The sequence below is a fragment of the Peromyscus californicus genome, unplaced genomic scaffold (assembly GCF_007827085.1).
Source record: "Peromyscus californicus insignis strain IS unplaced genomic scaffold, ASM782708v3 Scaffold_12__1_contigs__length_115047231, whole genome shotgun sequence".
Classification (NCBI taxonomy): domain Eukaryota; kingdom Metazoa; phylum Chordata; class Mammalia; order Rodentia; family Cricetidae; genus Peromyscus; species Peromyscus californicus.
Genome location: NW_026294413.1, coordinates 19,682,164 through 19,697,868, shown reverse-complemented (window position 1 = coordinate 19,697,868; position 15,705 = coordinate 19,682,164). Strand labels below are relative to the sequence as shown.

Sequence of the window (15,705 nt, the reverse complement as noted above, 5' to 3'; positions counted from 1 at the left end):
AGAAAATGTAAATGTTACTTGTCCCTGTGTAAAGTATAACCAATCTAAATAATAAAAAATAAAATCTAAACATTAAGAATGTCTCGACAAATCACCTATTGTCTCTGTATCGGGAGCTTGACTGGGGAGGACTATGATTCAGCCTTCTGGAAAACTTCTTCTCTCGCTCTTCCTCCTTTGTGAGCTAATAAAAAAAATTGGACAATTTTATCAACAGAAATTCTTTGCCATGTTACTATTTCAATGACTTAATATTAAGCTTAATTTATGTAACAGAAACAAAATTTTTACAAATATTCAAGGAAAATTACTTTATCAAATACAACCCTTAACCTGTAACTTATAACTGTCTGCCAAAATATAAACTGAATAATAAAGTCATAAACCCTTACTTTAGATAACAGTGGCAAAAAATACTTTAAGCAAATGTCTTCATTTTAACATATGAAAGCCAATTTCTTCCTTATATCAAAAGTCTAAAATACATTCATGCTTCTGTTTGGTGGACTTGGTTTCACATCATACAACAGAGAACACATTAGTACTAAACAAGTCATAAAAAAAGTACACAAGAAAATAATATACAAAATGAAAGTTTTAGTAAGATATACAAATAATACAAAATGAAACAATCATTTTAGAGCATCATGTCAGCTATATATTACTGTTTCCTACAGGAGGCCTCAATTTTATAGCTACTAGAAAGGAATATGCCTTTAGTCATTACTACACTATCCAAATTGTACTTCTCACAACACTGATTCCATAGGACACTAGTATGTGATTAGAAAAAATTTAGAAGTTAGAAAAATTCAGAATATTAATAATAGATTCTGTAAATATTCCAGGGCTTTGAAGATTGTGTATTTTAAGTAGGGACATAAAGAAATTCTGATGCAGACAATCTATGAGTACATATATCCAAGTTTATGTCAGCCTTCCCAGCATCCCTCTAGGTTATACTTAAAACAAAAAAAAGCCCACTAGTATGGAATGTTTGCCACATGAATTAATTAAATAGAAACCTATCAAAAAACCTAACTTGGGGGGCTGGAGAGATGGCTCAGCAGTTAAGAGCACTGGTTGTTCTTCCAGAGGTCCTGAGTTCAATTCCTAGCAACCACATGGTGGCTCACAACCATCCGTAATGAGATCTGGTGCCCTCTTCTGGCCTGCAAGCATGCATGCAGGCAGAACTCTGTATACATAATATATAAATAAATCTTAAAAAAAAAAAAAAACAATCTAACTTGGAGAAATGCACTTTCAACAATTTGCACCCCCATCAATTGTTTTTCTCTTCCTACCCACTTCAAATTCTCTTGCCAATTCATACAAAAACCAAATATTAACAAAATCTATCTGATGCAGTTTTATTTAAGACTTGTATGCACTGTGTACCCAAGGCTGGCCTGAAACTTAAAAACCTTCTCTCTCAGCCTCAAGTGTGGGTAGTATAAGCCCAAGGATATCCAGATCACCTGGTGCACTTCTGCCTTCTATTTGTTTTCAAGCAAAACAAGTTAACACTCCATCCTACAAACATACACAGCAACACATTTTGCATGCGCACATGCACACACAGAGCAATATCCTATAATACATGCCCAACCAGAAAATTTTGGTGTTTCCACACCATGTGGCATTTTAGTAATTCTAAAAGCTCATCTACAAAAACCTTCCACAACTGGTCAAGAAAAATATTAAAAATACCAACTTTAGCAACAGATAGGATACTAAGCCTTTGTTATCATCATGCATTGGGACAAGGACCCAGAGTTAACTCAAGAGTTCTTGAGAATTCAAATAGAATTTAAAGCTAGATATAGTAACATGCACCTGTATTTCCAGATATTTCAGAAGCTGACACAAAATGTCACCGGTGTCAGGTACTGCTTGATCTTACCCTCACACACACTCTCCCTTCCCATATGTTATGTGTGTATGTAATTGTGGGCATTTGAGTACACACACACACACACAATTAACTGCAAGCAACCCAAACTTCTGCCAGCGGGCAAGTTTCATAATTTTATGTCTCCATATGGAAGAAGTAATGATCAGTACAATGGTGTCCTGCTTACATTGTATCCACTATGCTGTCAGGTATTACAAGACAGTTATAGAAGTACGTTATGATCCTCTCCTGCAGCTAAAACTAATTGGACCATGTGTGTGCATGTGTATAAAAATATATATACTCAGGTACAGAGATTAAAAATAATTTTGAGAATTATTACACATTAACATGTATCTATCATTATACAATAAACTCTATTACTTATATAATCTGAGAACAGATTAGGAGGAAGGAAAAAGACCAGAAGAATCTCCCAACAGTAACGGCACTAGCATTTACTAAGAACTTGCCATGTGCCAAGCAGTATACCAACTGCTGTATAGACACTATTTTACTTGTCCCTCACTGTAACCCTGTAACACCTCTATTTCACAGCTAAATGAAACTAAGTTCCAGGAAATGAACGTTTTCAACATCATGGAGTACATATACAGAGAGCCAAAATTTTAGCAAAATTGGTATGTAGGGGCTATGCTGCACTTGTAGAGGACCTTAGGCTGGTTCCCAACACCCATGCCAGACAACTCAGAGCCACCTAAAACTTCAGGCGATCCGATTGGGGGCACTGGCACTCACGTGCCAATACCTACACACAGACACAAAAGCATGAATATCATTAAAAATAAAATGTTTAAAGGCTGGGTCAAGTGTGGTGACAGGAGAAGGCAGAGCCAAGGGAATTGTCAATGAACTGGAGATCATCTTAGTATACACTTCAATTTTCAGTCAAGCTAGGAATACATAGGCCCTGTCCCAAGAAAACCAAACTAAAACCAGCTGAATACAAAAAACATCACAGTATGAAGAAGAAGGTCAGCCATTGTTTTCTCTGGCACAACCACCCTAGGTCATGTTAATTTTTATCAAACTGAAAAAAAATCTAAATTATTCAGGTTATTAAGCAAATGTAAATACAAATTATAAAATGCAATTTAAAACTTCCAAAAATTTAAGTATGAAGTCATCTCTATTGCTTTGTAAAAGTTCCTGTTTGACTACCTCTGAGTAAACGTGTGAAGGGCAGACACAAACAAATTTCCAGTCATCCTAATGAGATTCACAGAACACAAACTCTAAGACTCCATGACCACAGATGGTACAGAAGAGTGCAGAGCAGACCCAAAATGCTAAGCTTTAAAAGGGCCTACTTAGAAGACTGGTCTTCAGCTACCTTCTGAAAACTTTGGGATCTACAGTGTCTCCATCATTTCCTTTTAAGAATGGCTCACTGTACTTGTTTGTGAAAATACAATAGTTTACACCAACACTTGCTTTTCTCTTGGCAGTCTGGAATTCTGTTATATGTTAGGTAGAAGGTGAATAATCCAAATAAAAACTGAGCATTGCTGTTCTTCCAGAGGACTTGGGTTCAACTCCCAGCACCTACATGGTGGCTCACAACCATCTACACCTCCAGTTCCAGGCACTCTGAGACCCTCTTTTGGCTTATACACACTAGGTACACACAGGGTACACAGACACCCAGGCAAAACACCCATAAACAGAATAATTTTTTTTAATTCAAAAGAGTGAGCAGTAAGTCTCTGACTTCTTCCTTACAATATATGCTGCTGCTACAACTCGTGTCTAGCACATTCCATGTGACCCCAGAGTGCAGATGCTCACACTTGTTTTCCACCAACTTCCTCTCAAACTGTTTTTCTTTGCTAACTTTTAATTCTTTTGCATTAACTAAACCACAGTCATGATTACAACTAAATTCTAAGTTCATTAAATACTCCTGGAGAAGTCCCTGAACTGAGGAACAGGTATTTAGGACACTCAATACAAAAATGTAGAAAAGAAAACTCAACTGATTATTCCTTCTGTGAACTTAAGGAACCAACACAATACAATGAATTCTCACCTCTTCTTTTTTTATATCTTTTTCTTGGTGCTGAAGAAAGTCTACCTTCAGGCTTCCTGACGATGGCTGCTCTGGAGGAGGTAGATAACTCTTTGTGTTCACAGCATCAAAAAGTTTTTCCACAAATATTTGTGTCTCTAGAAATAAAACCAAAAAATTCACAGAACAAAAGATATTTATTAAGACTTTAATTCCCCAGTTCTACACATCAAGTTTCTTAACATCCTGACCAATAGCTTTCCAAGCAGTGTATACTGGTACAAGTTCCCTGACAATGATTCATTCAAGTTTCAAGACTAGAATGACAAAAGCCTCTTGGCCAGCTGCTCCCATCCATGACTATTCTTTGACATGTAGCACATCCAATACATAGACTCCAAAACTAGCCATTATCTAGATGTGGGAAAAGTACAACAAAGTAGAAAAATATGCTCTAAATATTTCAAGAAGTTTCTTTAGTATTGTCTAAAATAGGCAGTTGTTTTCTTAATATGTTAATCTATGTAACAAAGTAAGTATAAAAGATATTGAGGAAAGAAACCATAAATATAAAAACAGTCTTATGTGTATTCAACGCTGTTATAGCTCACACAACCAGGGGCTAAATTCCTTTACTATTATGCACATAATACTATTTTAAATAACTTACTCAAATGGTATTTTAAAACCAAAGGTATTACCTTTCTGAAGAAATACATCGAGCTGATCAATGCATAATGCCTTTAATTCCTTCTCACTTTTGTCTTTCTTTACCAGAGCTAAAACATATTTTGCTAGGGCTGATGGATCGGCATCACAGCTGAAGAAAAAAAAATAATAATAATAATGCTGAAAGAAACTTAGCCATAAATGACTTCACGTCTATAACTAAGTTAAAACTCACAAAATATGACATATAATTGAGTTAATATATGTAAAAACACTAGGCTCATGAAAGGCCCTGAATGAATATTTTCCTTATGTTAATATATTTTATATGCTGCATCACTTCTTGAAAACATAATTTTTTTTTTTGGTTTTTCAAAACAGGGTTTCTCCATGTAGTTTTGGTGCCTGTCCTGGATCTCACCCTGTAGACCAGGCTGGCCTCAAACTCACAGAGTTCCACCTGGCTCTGCCTCCCGAGTGCTGGGATTAAAGGTGTGCGCCCAGCCTTAAAAACGTAATTTCTTAAAAGCATGTCACTGGAGCTGGAGAGATGGATTAGTGGTTAAGAGCACTTGCTCTTGCAGTCCCCAGTTCACTTCCCAGAATTCACACGGAGGCTCAAAACCATCTGTAACTCCACTCAAGAGGATGGAATGCCCTCTTCTGATCTCCAAGGTGTGGTACACACACATATACACAAATGTAGACAAAACACTCTGCACATAAAACACACACACACGCACAAATAAATAAATCACCCCTGACAATATGTAAAACTACAAAAAAGGAAGTCTAGAAATTGAATCAAATGCATTAGGAATTTAGATTTTTATAAAAATAGCATTCAAGTAAACAAGGAAAGGAATTTATGCACCAGTGGTATTCAATTTGGTAACTATCTTTAAAAACTAAGTTGGGGGAGGGGGGAGCTAGAGAGATGGCTCAGAGGTTAAGAGCACTGTCTGTTCTTCCAGACGTCCTGAGTTTGGTTCCCAGCAACCACATGGTGGCTCACAGCCATCTATAATGAGATCTGGTGTCCTCTTCTGGCCTGCAGTCACACATGCAGGCAGAACACTGTACACATGATAAATAAATAAATCTTTTTTTTAAAAGTAAGTTAGATTAAAAAATATCACATTAAATATGAAACTAAAAACATGAACCCACTACAGACAATTACTAACATTAGAGAAAAAACCTGAGTCATATTACAACACCAAATTCTTGTCAGGAAAGAGTAGTAATACCACTGTATACAAACACAATCTTCAGAATGAAGAGTCAAGAAAAACAGGACTAAAAGTTGAATAATTAAAACAGTGGTTCTCAATCTTCCTAATGTTGTAACCCTTTAATGCAGTTCCTCATGTGGTTCCCCAACCATAAAATTATTTTGTTGCTACTTCACAACTGTAACTTTGCCACTGTTATAAATCGTAATTAAATATTTGTGTTTTCAGAGGGATCATGACCCACAAGTTGAAAACTGATGAGTTAAAGCAAAAAGATAAGTTCCTCTAGCACTAAGTTTCCATAATTAAGACCAACTACGTAACAGAGGCAGGAGGGTGGGAAGGAAGAGAACTGGAAACATTAATTACTTCAATTCACATATGGAAATGACAAGCAACAAAATATCAAAAAGAATAGACTTAGAAAAAGCAACGTTTTAAATATTAAAAGTAAGGTACAGAAAAGTGTAAACAGTTGGGCTGTGGTGGCACACCTTTAATCCCAGCACTTGGGAGGCAGAGGCAGGTGGATCTCTGTGAGTTGGGGGCCAACCTGGTCTACAGAGCAAGTTCCAGGACAGGCACCAAAAACTACACAGAGAAACATTGTCTCAAAAAACCAAAAAAAAAAAAAAAAAAAAGGAAGAAGAAAGAAAAGTGTAAACAAAATGCTACCATTCGCAAAGAAAGAGGTTATATACATGGATTGTTACAGATAAATAATACATATGCATAAGTATAAACTAATAATTATGGTTACTTGTGTGAGGAAGCCTTAGCAGGTTCCAAGTAAAAGAGAGACCAGGTCAGAAAGGAATTTTCTGATGCCTAAATCATGTTTATCCAATTCAAAAAAGCAAGGAATTCTTAAACTAAATAAAATGTGTTATTTAAGAATCACGTTACAAATTAAACAACAAAATAATAGCAATAGCTACCTTTACTGAATTCATTCTGTTCCATAAACTAGGCTAGCTCTACTATTACATACATGGAAGGCTCTCACTTTACTGAAAAACCTGAGGGCGGGTGGTGGAGCTAAGCAGGTTTCCCAAGACTGCTAAACAAGTAAGTAAATGAGCCATTATTTAAAACTAAAATATTCTACTCGAAAGTTCACACTTCTTTCTAACCACTGTAGAGGACTCCCCCTTCACAATGAAATGTCCAGAAACCAGATAATCAACTCGTCATTTCTCTAAATGCCTGGTGTTACAACCACAAACTTTTATCCACTTTCCATATTATTTTCTGTAAAACTCCACCACAGCTTTTTTTTAACCTCTCAATGGCCTTAGTTGCAACCCAGTTCAGTTCACATTCTGAACTCTATCCTTCCCAGCTTATTTTTCAAAGACCACTATTTCACAAAGCCTCTAAATTCCCCAAATTCCCACACCCATGCCTTTGCTTTCAGGATCCTTCTAATATCCATTCAATGAAATCCTAACTCAGAAACAGATACCTAGCTTAAATTTAAAGTGAAGGCTTAGCACAAAAACAACTACTTAATTCATACCAACAACGTAAATAAAAAAGATTTTCCTTAAAGATACTGATGATACAGAAATTTAACAGTAACTTTTAAATATATATGATAGTAAGGGATCAAAGTAACAAAGATCAGCTAGGCATGGCATTGCGCACCTTTGATCACAGCGCTCAGGAGGCAAAGGCAGGTGGATTTCTGCATTCAAGGTCAGCCTAGACTACATAGCAAGTTCCAGGACAGACAAGACTGCATAGAGAGACCCCTATCTCAAAACAGAACAAAATAAAAACACAAACGCTAGGGAGATGGCTCAGTCCACAAAGTGCCTGCTGCACAAGCATGAAGACCCGAGTTCAGATATCTAGCACTCACATAAAAATGAATACATAAATAAAAACAAAACAAAATGTTGCTGTGGCATATTCAGGACTCCAGCACTGTAGGCACAGGCACAGGCAGACTCCTGTAGCTGTGGCCAGCTAGCCAACCTAACTAAATCAATGAGCTCCAGGTTTAGGGAGAGATCCTGTCTCAAAAAATAAAAATAAAATAAAATAAAAAGTAAGGTGGAGTGAGACCATCAACATAGACCTACAGCCTCCACATGCAATGTGTACACACTCATATAAAGAACAAAAACATTTATTACCTGTACTGTAAGGAATGTAAGACTTCTCAGTCTATACCATTGTGGTAATTTTAAAATAACGTCCACCAGTTCTTCATTCCTCCCTTCAAAGAGTTACCACCGAATTCTCTCCCCACTTGAGTAATACATCAGTGTGAAGGCCTGCTGATGAACTGAGCATGGCAGGTTTTATGGCAGGTCTTTCTTCTGGGCTGGGGTGAAAATGGCATTGTGGCATCTCCCTTGCTTTGTCTCTGTCACCTTTTTAATCATATTCAAGGCCCAAGAGCAAAGCAGCATCATGGAGACTATGCCAGGGCAATGAAATGAGGATGCAAGGCAATGGCTAGCAGGGAACTTGCAAACAGTACATGTAAATAAGCCTTGAAGCAGATTCTGAAGTCCAAAGAGAACCCAAATTTTATTTCCAACAATCTGACCACAATCCCACGAGAGATAGAAATATCAACTAACCTGACATATAAAAGCTTAAAGATCATAAATGCCTGCTTTGTTGCTAAGTGCCCGGGTAACTTGTTACTCAGTAACTATAAATCAATTTTTCTCATAATTCTACTTCCATTTTTAACCAACACTTGAAGTTAGTTATAATCAAAATGGGGGGGCATTTTAATAGTACATGAGAAATTTCATGAAAATTTCTTTTCAAAATGTACTTTGGACTAGAGAAATGACTCAGTGGTTAAGAGCACTGGATATTCTTCCAGAGGTAACAAGATGGCTTCCTATCACCTACTCGGTGGCTGAATTCTTACAAGGATCAGCAGTGACTGCAAGCGCACTCACTTCATGACTGGAAAAAGGGCAGCCCAGGCAAGCAGAACTCAACACAAAGAACCCAAGGTGGGAGAAGAGTTGACACCAAAGAAAGATTCCAGCAAAAAGGAGCAAAATGAACATAAAACATCTGAATTTCCCACCAAATTAACAGCTTCAGTGACTTTTGACAAATTATCCAGATTAATAGTCATTCACAAAATTACTTAAAAGCCTAAGACTAAAACTTCATCAATATCTTAATAAACCTTAGTACAACTAGTAAGAATATATTTTTAGTTTTAAACCTTGTGGAGTTGTAAAGGTCCAGCTTCCTACCCCTGGAAGCACAGGAATGGGGCAGTGAGAGGGTTCAGTGCATAAAGGTAATCCAACAAGTGGTCTTCTGACTGCCACACACACACAAAGGCAAACATGCCCATGTACATACACACAAAAGAGAAACATTTTGAATAATGTAAAAAGAAATCATAGGAGTAGCTATTAAGAGCATTAGTCTCTTCTAGATAAGGAGGAAATTGTACATATTAAATGATGAAATTAAAAGAAATGGAGAAAGTCAATAAAATTCTTGAAAATAATTAAACTGACTTAATAATAATTTAAACTAGAATCAGACTGAGCCTAAAAAAAAAAAAGCTGCAAGCAATTGTCTAGCATGCTTATCATATTTGTATTTTAACTTAATGTCAAAATTGTAACGACAGTACAGAAAACACTGGCATTCCACTATAGTTTCTCCCTGGCTGTCCTGGAACTCATGCTGTAGACCAGGCTGACCTCAAACTCAGAGAGCTGTTGGATGAAAGGCATGCGCCACCATCACCCAGCTTCCACTACAGTATTTTTAAAAAAGATATTTGCTGCAGGATGTCCTGTATGCTGTGAATATATGTTGCTATGATTGATTGATAAATAAAACGCTGATTGGCCATTAGCCAGGCAGGAAGGATAGTGTAGGCGGGACAAAGACATAGGAGAATTCTGGGAGGTGGAATGCTGAGGCAGAGAGACACTGGCCGCTGTGATGAGAAGCAAGATGTAAAGATAGCAGTAAGCCACGAGCCACGTGGCAACTTACAGATTAATAGAAATGGGTTAATTTAAGATATAAGAACAGTTAGCAAGAAGCCTGAGCCATTAGGTCATAAAGTTTGTAAATAATATAAGTCTGTGTGTTTGGTTGGGCCTGAGCAGCTACAGGAGCTAGGTGGACACAGGAATACTCCAGTTACAGATATTTGTCCTGTTCAATTATTCTGAACTTTTTAAAATTTCAGTGGAAGATAACTGATAGAATTTAACCCAAGCTTCCATTTTCAATAATCTTCAAAGAGAGGAGCTGGAGGTTACCTGGGGTAGGAATTAAAATTTAAATGTATTATCTCAATAGCTTTAGAACACAGATATAAACCCACATCTGTTCTGACCAATTTTTTTTTTTTTTTTTTTTTTTTTTGCTTTATCAAGACAGGGTTTCTCTGTGTAGCTTTGCACCTTTCCTGGAACTCAATCTGTAGCCCAGGCTGGCCTCGAACTCACAGAGGCCTGCCTCTGCCTCCCGAGTGCTGGGATTAAAGGCGTGTGCCACCAATGGCCAGCAATTTTTTATTTTTATGTTCATGAAAATACCTAATTTGCATCCAAGTCATAATTCTATATTCTATACTTAGGATTACTCTTTCAAAAACTGCAATTTTAAACTGGGTGGTTGACCCTCGCCTTAATCTCAACACTCTCTGTGAGTCTGAGGCCAGCCTGGTCTATAGAGCAAGTTCCAGGACAGCCAAGAAACTCTTGTCTCAAAAAAAAAAAAAAAAAAAATACAACCAAACAAAGAAAAAACAAATTTCATTGCAAAAGACATAATACATGGAATATGAAATTTAATTACTATAGCTTCATTATTATACTGCTTCATTCTAATAAATAAAGTAGAAATATTTGCATATAATTAATTCACTTACAATAAAGGCTATTAAAAATTATGAAGCACCTGCATTGCAAAATAAGACTATAAAACATTTATATAGACTCTTAAGCCGGGCGGTGGTGGCGCACGCCTTTAATCCCAGCACTCGGGAGGCAGAGCCAGGAGGATCTCTGTGAGTTCGAGGCCAGCCTGGGCTACCAAGTGAGTTCCAGGACAGGCGCAAAGCTACACAGAGAAACCCTGTCTCGAAAAACCAAAAAAAAAAAAAAAAAAAAAAAAAAAAAAAAAAAAACATTTATATAGACTCTTAACATAACCATCAAAATCCATTTTTAGATATATTAATTGTAGATTTCAGTGACATTTTCACATATGCATAATGTATATATAATCTGATCATATTCACTCCATTTCCCTCCCTCGATAGACTTTCTAGTCTCCTTCCTTTTACCAGATACTTTCACAGGCTTGCTTTTTAAATATAGATTCTAATTAAAATGGGAAACCAGTAATAATTCCTTTATGAGTCCAGTTTACTTCACTTAACATACAGTCTTCAGTTCTACCCATTGTCCTACAAATGATATAATTTTGCTTACCTTTATTGTTGACTAACTTACTACTTTACATAAATACCAAATCATCTATTTATCCACTAATGAACATATAGGCTGATCCTGTAATTTGGCTACAGTGAGTATTTCCAGTAACAGGGGCAATGCAAGTCTCTCTACTGATTGTGATGGTATACCCAGGAGTTATACAGAAAGATCAGACAGTAGGTATTATTTTAGTTTTCTGAAGATGTTCCATACTGACTTCCATAATGGCAAGACTAATAATACATATTCCTTCTTTACCCTATCCCAATCATCAGAGCCAGCATTTCTTTTTGTGGTGTAAATCTGCAATTAGTTCAGGTATGTGAAGTAGAGGGGTCAATATCGGGTGTCATCTCTGATTACTCTCCATCATATTTTTTAATTAAAATATAATTACATCACTTCCCCCTTCCCTTTGCTCCCTCCAGTTCCTCCGTGTGCCCCTTTTTCTTTACTGCTACACACACATATATAAACACATTAATATTACAAATACAACCTAATGAGTCCATTTAATATTAGTTGTACATATATGATTTCAGGACTGACCGCCTGATACTGAATAACCAACTAAGAGATTCATCCTCCAGGAAAGCCTAATTCTCCTGCTCTCAGCATTCCTCTATCATTCTTTGTCTAGGGGTAGGGTCCCATGATATTTCCCCTTTCCACTTTAGCCTGTCTAGTGTTGTTCCTAGTTCAGTCCCTGTTTAGCCAAACTGTTGAAGCATCATGGTTGAGGCTTTGCTGTCATTTCTAGGAGACAATCTCAGAGCAGCTTTCGGGACTCTCTGGCTCTTACAACCCTTCCATCCCCTCTTCCAAGATGTTCCCTGAACCTTAGGCGCAGGAGTTGTGTTGTAGTGTAACCATTGGGGCTGAGCACCCCACAATTAGTTCTCCGCATTTTTTAGAAATTGTAGTTTACTGAAATGGTCTCTGTTGCAAAAAGAAGTGTCTGTAGTTAGGGGTGAGAGCTACGTAATTAGGGATTATTTTTGAAACCAGCTTTACTCAAGTTTTCAGTACACAAGCAGAATGTAGCCATTGTCATAATCCAAACAGCCTTGCAAGAGCCATGGCATAATACAGCAGATGGAAACTAATATTCAAGGTGCCAACCCACCAGATGAATAATTCTCTGATGGGGGAACCTCATCAAGCATGGCTGTGGGGCCACAGACTATGGAATAGTTTGCTTCTGTCTGTAATTTTTCATGTGCTATTACAATTTTTCACTAAACAGTTATGGGAATTTCCCCAAAGCCTGTATTGTAATGTGTTCATCTCAGGAATATATTCCATCTACTAGGCACATTTATATCTGTGGATGGTCAGGAAGATGATTTCTTCCCAAACTTTATAATTTTAATGAATAAAAATAATACTAGGGTATTTTTCATAACTAGGCTTATTGTTCCATAAGGACTGTGAGATACTTAAGACCTGTTTTATATCATAGCTCAGGCGGACGTAGGAAAATAGTTGTACTTCCAGCTTTTAAGACAGCTGTATTTAAAGCTTCAAAATAACTTCAGATTAGATCAGATGCCTTGCTAATGGGTTTTAAGATAAACATTTCCCAGGAAAAGCAGTCTAGTTCACAAGGACATACTGAGCTATCTGGCTAGGTCGTAAACACAAAAAATCCAATTATTGCTAGTTGGCAAATGATTTAGTCCTTGCACCCACTCCTGACCTCAATTTGTGAAACTATATTCTGACTAGTCAAGGCTACAGAAAATAACTTGACTGTGTAACCCCTAGTGAGGGTTACAGATGTTTTTAGATAATTAGAAGTTACACGCAGGACAGAAAAATATATTTTAAGATTTAAAACGCTTTCAATGTCATTGTGCCTTGGAAAATGCCAAGAGGGCTTATATTAGGAGATTTAAGGTAAACCTGAGCTCCAACTAAAGCATTTATGACAGAAAGTCCGAGAAAGCCTGGCATTTCTGCTCATCACAAAACGTTAGTTTAAAATGTTATTACTATACTTAGAAATATAGAATATATGAACAAATTCCTTATTTTTCTTAGACTCCTCAGTAGTTTAGTTTTACAAAGCTATCTCTCTAAATAGATAACTATGACTGGTTCTTTCTTTGAAGCTGCAGCTGTGAGATTAGAGCCCACCAATTAGGAAGCTAAGATTTATTACATGTATGTTGTCAGGATGACTCCGTTTCTTATCAAATAAAATATGACCTTAAATGTAATGCCTATATCAACATGAAAGTTTCTGATAGATATTATAGCTGTGTAGAACAAAGAAAGAGAATGTAACATGAGAGAAAGTAACCTTCAAAATGCATATGAGTTTTTTCCCTATTCTCTAAAAACCCCTCGGATAAAAAGTCTTAGCTTTGCGACGCTGTGGATTCTTTGCAAGCCCTGTGTGTGGCCCTAGAGCTGGTTCTCTTAAGGCTGCAATACAATCCCTAGCCTAATTCCCCCTAGTTTTCACTGCCCAAGTCTCTTGGCATTCTAAACTTCTGAACCCAACCAGAAAGGCCCATCAAGCACTGCTTACAGCATTCTGCAGCTTCACTAGCCTGCAGTTCCAAACTGTTCTGCATTCTTTCAATAAACCAGTACATAAGGCTTACAAAGCACATGATCAGGTTTTTTGCAGCAACAGTCCCACGTCTTGAAACTGATTTTTCTACATTAGTTATTTCCTTGATCCTGTGACTAAATTTCTGAAAAGAAGCAATTTAAAGCAGATGCTAATTCTGGCTCCTGGTTTAAAGGACACAGTCTCCCATGGTGGGGAAGGTATGGTGGTAGACAACACTGTGGCAGCAAAAGCAGGCAGCAGCTGCTTGCTAAGATCTCAGTAGATCAAGAAGTCTGAACTTCTTTTATGAACTATTCAATTCACTTGCTCATTTACTGGCTGGATTATTTATTCTGTGGTGATACGTTGTGCACCCTAATAAAATTTGCCTGAAGATCAGAGGACAGAACAAGCCACTAGATTAAATATAGAGACCAGACAATGGTAGCACATATCTTTACTCCCAGTACTTGGGAATCACACGTCTTCTTTTTTTTTTTTTTTTTTTTGGTTTTTCGAGACAGGGTTTCTCTGTGTAGCTTTGCACCTTTCCTGGAACTCACTCTGTAGCCCAGGTTGGCCTCGAACTCACAGAGACCCACCTGGCTCTGCCTCCCAAGTGCTGGGATTAAAGGCGCACACCACCACCGCCCGGCCTAAAAATTAACTTTTTTTTATTTATTATGTATACAGTGTTCTGCCTGCGGGTATCCCTGCAAGTCAGAAGAGGGCACCAGCTCTTATTACAGATGGTTGTGAGCCAGCATGTGGTTGCTGGGAATGGAACTCAGGACCTGTGGAAGAGCAGCCAGCCAGTGCTCTTAACCTCTGAGCCATCTCTCCAGCCCCAGAATCACACATCTTTAATGCCAGCACTTGAGATCTCATGCCTTTGCTTGGGAAGCACACAGGACTTTAATCCCGGTACTAAGAAGGAAGTAATATAGCAGAACGGAGAAAGGTATATAAGGCGTGAGTGAGGAGACAGGAATTAGAGTTTTTTTCGGCTAGAGAGCTTTTCAGGCTGAGGAGTCCTAGAGGTAAAATGTAGCAGTGACTTGTCCCTTTGTCTCTCTGATCTTTCAGCATTTACCCCAATATCTGGCTCTGGGGCTTTTTTATTAAAAGACCATTTTAGAATTCGTGTTACATTATTCTTCTGGTGTTTGGTGGTCTGAGTTCTTTATATATTAGGTATATTAATCCCACCAGATATACAAATGGCAGCAATTTTTCCTCCTCTGGGCTGTTTCTTCACTCTATTGTTCCCTTTGCTATACAGAAGATTTTTTATTTCATGTCACCCAATTCGTCAATTCTTGTTATTCCAAGCTTATCCTCAGAAAATTGTTGCCCACGACTAGATCTTGAAATATTTTCCCTGTTTTCCTCTAGTATGTCTAAGTCTCAGCTCTTATATTGGGTCTTTTTGTTTTTCACTTATTTTTTTTATGCCACATAATAAAGGGGGGATCTAGTTTTATTCATGTGGCTAATCAGTTTTCCATACATTGAAAAGGTGTCATTTTTTAACCAAAAAAAAAAAAAATTTAACACCTTTGTTAGGAATAAGAAGGCCATAGCTGTGCAGGCTAACCTCTGTAGGTACAATACTGTTGGTTGACTGTGGCTCTGAGTATAATTATAAATCAGTTATTGTTATACCTCCATTTTCCCCTTTATCTCAGGTTGCTCTGACTTTTCATTATCTTTTTTGCTTCCAAATGATTTTGTGGGATTTTTCTTTTAGTTCTGCAAGAAATGTCAATGGAATTTTGATGGCTATTGGACTAAATCTGTAGATTACTTTTGGTAATGTACTATTTTTGCAATAATATGGTTCATCTGTAAACACAAGT

General features: G+C 37.3%; 1 protein-coding gene across 10 annotated transcripts in view; it reads right to left on the bottom strand.

Moving 5' to 3' along the window:
• Positions 1 to 15,705, bottom strand: part of Rbm26 (RNA binding motif protein 26) — a 77,637-nt gene that overhangs the window by 47,565 nt on the left and 14,367 nt on the right. For all 10 annotated transcript variants that reach the window (XM_052732521.1, XM_052732522.1, XM_052732518.1 and 7 more), the window contains exons 2-4: positions 4,628 to 4,746; positions 3,948 to 4,084; positions 96 to 184 (exon numbers count right to left, since the gene is read on the bottom strand). In XM_052732521.1, the coding sequence (XP_052588481.1) occupies positions 96 to 184; positions 3,948 to 4,084; positions 4,628 to 4,746 (345 nt within the window). The remainder of the gene's footprint in view (positions 1 to 95; positions 185 to 3,947; positions 4,085 to 4,627; positions 4,747 to 15,705) is intronic.